Source organism: Silurus aristotelis (assembly GCF_946808225.1).
Source record: "Silurus aristotelis genome assembly, chromosome: 2".
NCBI classification, from domain to species: Eukaryota; Metazoa; Chordata; class Actinopteri; order Siluriformes; family Siluridae; genus Silurus; species Silurus aristotelis.
This window is the reverse complement of record NC_139575.1, coordinates 20,743,429-20,750,211: the sequence shown is the minus strand read 5'-3', so window position 1 is coordinate 20,750,211 and position 6,783 is coordinate 20,743,429. Positions and strand designations below refer to the sequence as shown.

The following is a 6,783-nucleotide window of genomic DNA, read 5'->3' as shown; positions in this document are numbered from 1 at the left end:
TGATTTTACTCATTTATAGAAATTAGTAGTATGTAATCAAATCTAATAAAAAAGTAACTTTTGAACGGAATAATATTTGTGGGTAAATTTATATGAAAATAAATTTGTTCAAGAAAAGACAGGTCGGTAAAGAATTTAAGTAGGCTTTATTTGCCCATCAAAATGTTACAGGCCATTTGATCTGGCTCATAAACACTTTATAAGAAATATAAATCAGATGCATCAGATACATTTTATGTTTTAGAAACTAATCAATGTGTTCTAAATTAAATGCTCAAAATTCAGCAGAATATTGGATCAGTTGTATTTTAATGTTTAATTTTTACCATTACAAACTGTAACCATTACAAATCATATAAATTGTGCAGTTTCCAAAGTTCAGTAGCTCAATAGCAATAGTAAAAACCTGTGAACTATGATGCATTATCTGTCATTACAATTAAGATGCTTGACATACAAATACATACAAATGACATTTACATAACGCCATTATACCTCAATATGCCTATAACATTTAAATAACAATGACATTTTTTCTGTTTTATTCAGGGTCACATAAACTATACTTTAAATAGAATTTTCCAAGTAATATTACCATATAACTAAACATTGCCAGTGAGGGCACAACATGGATATTTCTAAGTAAATGTGTATGTGTTCTTATCTGACATGACTATGCAGTGAGGGCATTGTGGGTGATTAAAAAAAAACTTTTTTTTTTTTTTTTAAAACAGAGGACATAAACCTGTACTATAAAGTGGCCAAAATGTATGGGGAGAAAATTTTTGGAAGAGAAGAGAAAGAAAACTGAACATAGAGGTATGTCTAAATATTATGCTATATTTTTTTTAGTCTTGTGTAAATTTAATGCACTATAATGGAGCGGCAATGTTAAATGTTTTCTGATGTTTTAATGTTAAAACTCTTACACTTTAAAATAACTGTTGCATAGCCAACTTTGACTACTTATTGTACAAGATTAATGCAGGCTAAGGTTGGTGGATATTAATTCTAAAAAAGTTGCGAACTGTGTAAAGTTTTAATTAAGACAGAATGCAAAGATTTTAAATTTACAGAGGAAGTGTACCATTTTGGGTACCAATAAATTTCTGTTGTTAAAAAAGAAGGGATAAACACAGTGGCCCTGTCCCAACCATTTTGAGACCTGTTGCAGCCAAAGTTCAAAATTACCTTTTTTGTTTTCTTAAAATTGTTGTTTAATCAGTTGAAACTGAGGGGAAAAATAGTTTTCTATTTATTATTTAAAACAATATAGCTTCATGAGAACAGAATAAAAATCATTCTATTCTGTTTTTATAAACATTTTTTACAATGTTCTAACTTTTTTGGAATTGGGGTTGTGATACTATTATTTTGATTATTTTTTTTTATTTTTATTATTATAATTTATTATACTGCTGTTGTTTGTATTTTTTTAGGAAGCCCTGGACCCGAAACAAGCTAGCAGTCATTAAGTTTAAAGGGCCAAAGAAGAGCACAAGAAAATGTCACCTGGAAAAGGTGCTTTGTGTTACACTCCTCCAGATGGAGGCTGGGGTTGGGTAGTGGTGGCCGGTGCTTTTATCTCCATTGGTTTTTCCTTCGCCTTCCCAAAGTGCATCACTGTGTTCTTCAGAGATATAGAATTGATCTTCAGTGCCAGCACAAGTCAAGTCTCATGGATTTCATCCATCAACGCATCCTTTATATATGCAGGAGGTAAAACATTGATTCCCTTATCTTGCAATAATAGCACTTATTCACTAAATAACATAACTTTCCCTTGTCCAGCAATAAATTTGAACGTTGGGCTATTTATATTCCTGTTATGTGTATGAATTTCCTATTACTTAACATTAATGTAGTAACTAATGTAATGTAGTAATTATTATTTTATTTTTTATTTTTTTTTATTTTTTTTTTATTTTCTGTTTGTTGTTGTTGTGTGTTTGGGATTGTACGGATTCTGCTGGCTGTGAAACAAATTGCCCCTCGGGGATAATAAAGTTGACCTAAACCTAAATGAAGTAACATTACTACATTACTAAGTCTAAGTAGTTTATGTGGGTGGTGACTAGACAGATTAAAAGTAAAATGCTACTGAAGATGTAAAGAAAAAATCTAATTCAGCTCTATCTATCAGCATTATTTATGGTGCTGCCATAACATTCTTTCGTAGAGTAAACTATTAAAAACAAGACAGAATGTGTTTGAGTGCAAACCTGACCAGGCATTGTTTAAAAAACACAAAAATGCAGTCATGCATGTTCTGGAATTTGTTCTACATTATCCATGAGGGCACTAAAAAAATAATCAAGGTGTATTATGTTTTATTACTCCATATTATTTATCTTTTTGAGGGTGATTAAAGATGTAATTAATATATTTATTATTATAAGTTATAATTAATAACAAACATAATAGGTTAATTTGCTTCAATTTTAATTCACTAAAACGTTTCTGGAAACCAATGAGAAACTGACAGACAATATACTAGACTACTATTAATGAGTACTGAACAGTACAGATATGTTTGTTTGTTTGTTTGTTTGTTTGTTTGTTTGTTTGTTTGTTTGTTTGTTTGTTTGTTTGTTTGTTTGTTTGTTTGTTTGTTTGTTTGTTTGTTTGTTTGTTTGTTTGTTTGTTTTGCTCAGTTATATGTCCTGACTTGACTCGTGTGCAATCTGGTTAAGAAGGGTAAGCAAATTTTAAAATTAGGATGGATGCTTTGCACGGCTTGCTGGGAAATATTATCAACTTGCAGAATTATGGGTAACTTGCTGAGCCAAGGTGTGTTACAGTAGCAAGATTAGGAATACAAATGACTGGTCCATGTGCTATTTATTTTTTAATCCAGTTTGTCAGAGATGCATTGCCTTTAGCTCACACAGCTCTTTTTATTCTCCCTTTTGGTTTTTCTCTGTTTGATGCATCTTTGTATTATTTATTGTATTATCTAACGTGAAAAGCAATGGATTAGGTGAAGCATGAATTAAACACTGCCTGAATATGAATTAAACTAAACATTCAAGGGTTTGAATTAGCAATTGCACATGCAGTTTATGTCCAAATTATAAGAAGTTTAAGTTCAAGTTTATTTCTACAGTGATTTTTACAATGGACATCGTCTCCAAGCATCTTTTCAGAACTTAAGAATTAAAGTGAATGATGTGTGTTTATCCCTTATGAGCAGCCTAGAGCAACTGTGGCAAAGAAAAACTCCCTTAGATGTTATGAGGAAGAAACCTTAAGCGGAACCAGACTCAAAATAAATCAATCATAAATGGGTATAATGTCCAGTTTTTTGGTACTTTATGTATATTGTATGACCCCATCTTTTGATTGTCCCTAACTAAGATAGCCTTTCATAAAATATTTTAAAATAAATTAGAGTACTAGTGGGATGGAGACCTGCCCTTAAAAGTAGCCAAAATATCCAAAGCACCACATGTACTGTACATCTAGCAATCCAGTAGCCATAACCCCTTATTAAGTGGCATTGCCATGTTGGATCAGAAATTGCTAATACAGTATGCCTTATATTAGATCCTGCATAGACACTCTTTTAGAAGACCTGTATATTATGTTATATTGTGTTTATTACATTTTGTTTTATATTTAATTGTAGATTGTTACTTAGTGATGCTGTTCAATAAACAAAGCATTACAGAGTTTTATAAACCAACAGTAATTTTTAAGACATTTTCTACTCAAACATAATCTTAACCAAGCATATTATCTGAAAAGGTTGCTTCTGGTTCACAACCCATACATTAATGATCCCTGTCCTGGAGTTTTCTCGAAATTAAGGCTCTAGCCAATTTCTTTGAGACTTTATGTCAGCTTGCTTAGAATTATTAAATGATCAAAGCAAATGACAAAATGGTCTCCTCTTGGAGACTTAATGGGCCAACTGGCACCCTCCTCTTGAATTTATGGACCAGAATGGTTTTCTTGAAGGCAGGTTCTCTTCACACATTGAACTAGTTAAATTGAATTACATTTGTTATAGCACCTTTAACAATAGACAAGCCAGAGGCAACAGTGTCAAGAAAAAGAAAAAAACCAAGATGACACATGGAAAAAACTCAAAAGTGACTCTAAAGGGAACATGTTCTTTACTAGGAGAAACCATACGGGTTTTCCTTTAATTATGGTCTTTCTGTATCTTATTGTATTAGCTTGTTTAATCAGTTCATTTCCTTATATTATTATCCACAGGTCCAATTAGCAGTATCCTGGTTAATAAGTATGGCAGTCGTCCAATAATGATATTAGGGGGTTGCCTCTCAGGAACTGGACTCATTGCTGCATCTTTCTGCAACACAGTGGAGGCTTTGTATTTCTTTGTTGGTGTAATGGGAGGTGAGTTAAATGAAACATTTACCCAAAGGAGCAATACATTCAAAATTAATATTGTGTTAGTGGTTATCAAAATAAAGAGGGCAATATTTTCATCTTGTCTGGTTATGATGTCTTAACAGGTCTGGGACTGGCATTCAATCTCAATCCAGCCCTAATCATGATTAGCAAATATTTTTACAAAAGAAGGCCGTTTGCTAATGGTATTGCCTTGGCTGGTACCCCAGTAATTATGTCCACTTTAGCTCCTCTTAGCAGCTGGTTTTATAACCAGTTTGGTCTGAGGGGTAGCTTTCTAATCTTGGGTGGGATTCTACTGAACTGTTGCGTAGCTGGATCTCTCATGAGGCCTATTGGGCCAAAACCCAAACCTGCTGCAAAGGAGGTTAGAGATGATGGAGAGAAGAAGACATTAATGGAGACTATCAATAGTTTAATTGATCTGTCTCTTTTTAAACATCGTGGATTTATCCTGTATGTCATCGGCAATACTTTGCTCTTCTGTGGTATTTTCACCCCACTGGTATTCCTCAGTAACTATGCCAAGACGAAGAATATTTCGAACGAAAAGGCTGCATCATTGCTTTCAGTGCTGGCCTTTGTTGACATGGTGGTGCGGCCATCCATGGGAACAGTAGCCAACACGAAATGGGTGCGACCCAGGATACAGTATTTCTTTGCAGCTTCAGTTCTGTTTAATGGTGTGTGCCACTTGCTTGCCCCCCTTGCACTGGATTATTCAGGGTTTGTTATCTATTCAGCTTTCTTTGGGTTTGGGTTTGGGTGGCTGAGTTCTGTGCTGTTTGAAACCTTAATGGATTTGGTGGGACCCCAGCGTTTCTCCAGTGCTGTGGGTCTGGTCACCATCTTGGAGAGTGTGCCAGTGTTACTTGCCCCACCCTTGCTAGGTAAGTTTGAAATAAAAATTTGTTGTATGCTGCTTATGCACCAGTTCAGTTAAAATAGTTAACGTCAAAGGCAATAAAAATATTGCTTTTTTCATTATTGGTTTAATATGCTTTACACTGTTGAAAGCAGAGTAATATAAATATGTAATGTATTTTAATTAACAGGAAAATTTAATGACATCTACCATGACTACAAATACACTTACATAACTTGTGGAATACTCCTGTTGGTCGCAAGCATGGTCCTCTTTGTTGGCATGGGCATAAATTATAGGCTGTTGGAAAAAGAAGCAAATGAGGAAGCTAGAAATTCACACATCAAAAGGGAAGAAGAAGAATCCACTCCAGATGTTGCAAACAAGTATACTGGGAATGAGACATCTGTAGCACCATGAGCACATATGATGCTAAAACTGGAAAAGATTGTGTATAAAGTGAGTGATCATGTCCATAAATTACCTTGCGAAGCTGAATTCAAATGAATTCACTAAAAGAAAAAAAAAATGTATGCATTTATGCTGTGTAAATAAATAAATAATGTTAAATAACTGTATTAATCAACATTAGTATTAATCAACTTTGTTCACAAATTAAAGTGGGTTCAATTTTATTTAATTGTGTGCTACAGTGTGTGTAAATGTAAGGAAGTCTTAAAGTAAAATGATTGACCTGTTTGTAAAATGAACAATAAATTAGATTTTTAAAATAAAAGATTTAATTTAAAAATCAACCAGAAAAAGTGAACTTGTATTGACTCAATGCCCTGTAACAGCTCTTCTCTGTAATAACTGCTAATTTTAGTAGAATTAAACATAAGAGTTCTAAAGGGGGCCAAAAAACTAAAAAATGTATATGTGAAAAATAACTTTAAAACCATTAATTCAACTATTCTTCTAAATTTGCATATATTTTCATCTAATTGTCTTAGTTAATTAAGACAATTAAGGGTATTTGCACGTGCATTTTTAATTGCTATGGGGAAATTGGCTAAAATTATTTAAATGTGAAAGATTTACCTGTTAATAACCTATTGAAAAGCTTTATTTCTGGCTATTTGACTAAGTCACATTGTTAAGGTTTGTATATAGAATAAATGTAATAAATAGCAAAATATTAGTTTGAAAAATGTCCTGAATATTCTTTTTTTCTGTTTTTTTGCAGTAGTTTTTTTTTTTTTTACAGTATGCATGTAAAATTATCTTAACAACCAAACTCATAAGTCAGTCTTATAGACAAACAGTTAGTTCTCCCAGCCACTTTAAATTTGAGGAGCTCAGGGTCACTGTTTCTATACCAGCAGCTCAGAGACATTTCTATTCTGACAGCAAACTGATGGCAGAATCGAAACAGGCTGTGACAGCCACCCACAAAATGCCAGGTCAGCTCAAGACCTTCGGGGAATTTTGACTCACCACACCAAATTACACTTTATTTCCTCACTACCTTCTTCAGGTAAGATGGTGGTAGAATAAAGGATCTGTAATTTGTCTGAGGCATCTCTGAAAGATGAATA

At 33.2% G+C, this 6,783-nt stretch overlaps 1 protein-coding gene across 1 annotated transcript; it reads left to right on the top strand.

Annotated features, from left to right (window-relative positions):
• The first annotated feature begins 674 nt into the window (after window positions 1-674).
• Window positions 675-6,096, top strand: LOC310736968 (monocarboxylate transporter 1-like). Its single transcript, XM_083561073.1, has 5 exons — window positions 675-819; window positions 1,440-1,719; window positions 4,222-4,365; window positions 4,485-5,270; window positions 5,436-6,096. The coding sequence occupies exons 2-5, from the start codon at window positions 1,506-1,508 to the stop codon at window positions 5,663-5,665; spliced, it is 1,374 nt and encodes a 457-aa protein (XP_083417199.1). The 5' UTR covers window positions 675-819; window positions 1,440-1,505; the 3' UTR covers window positions 5,666-6,096.
• The last annotated feature ends 687 nt before the right edge of the window (window positions 6,097-6,783 follow it).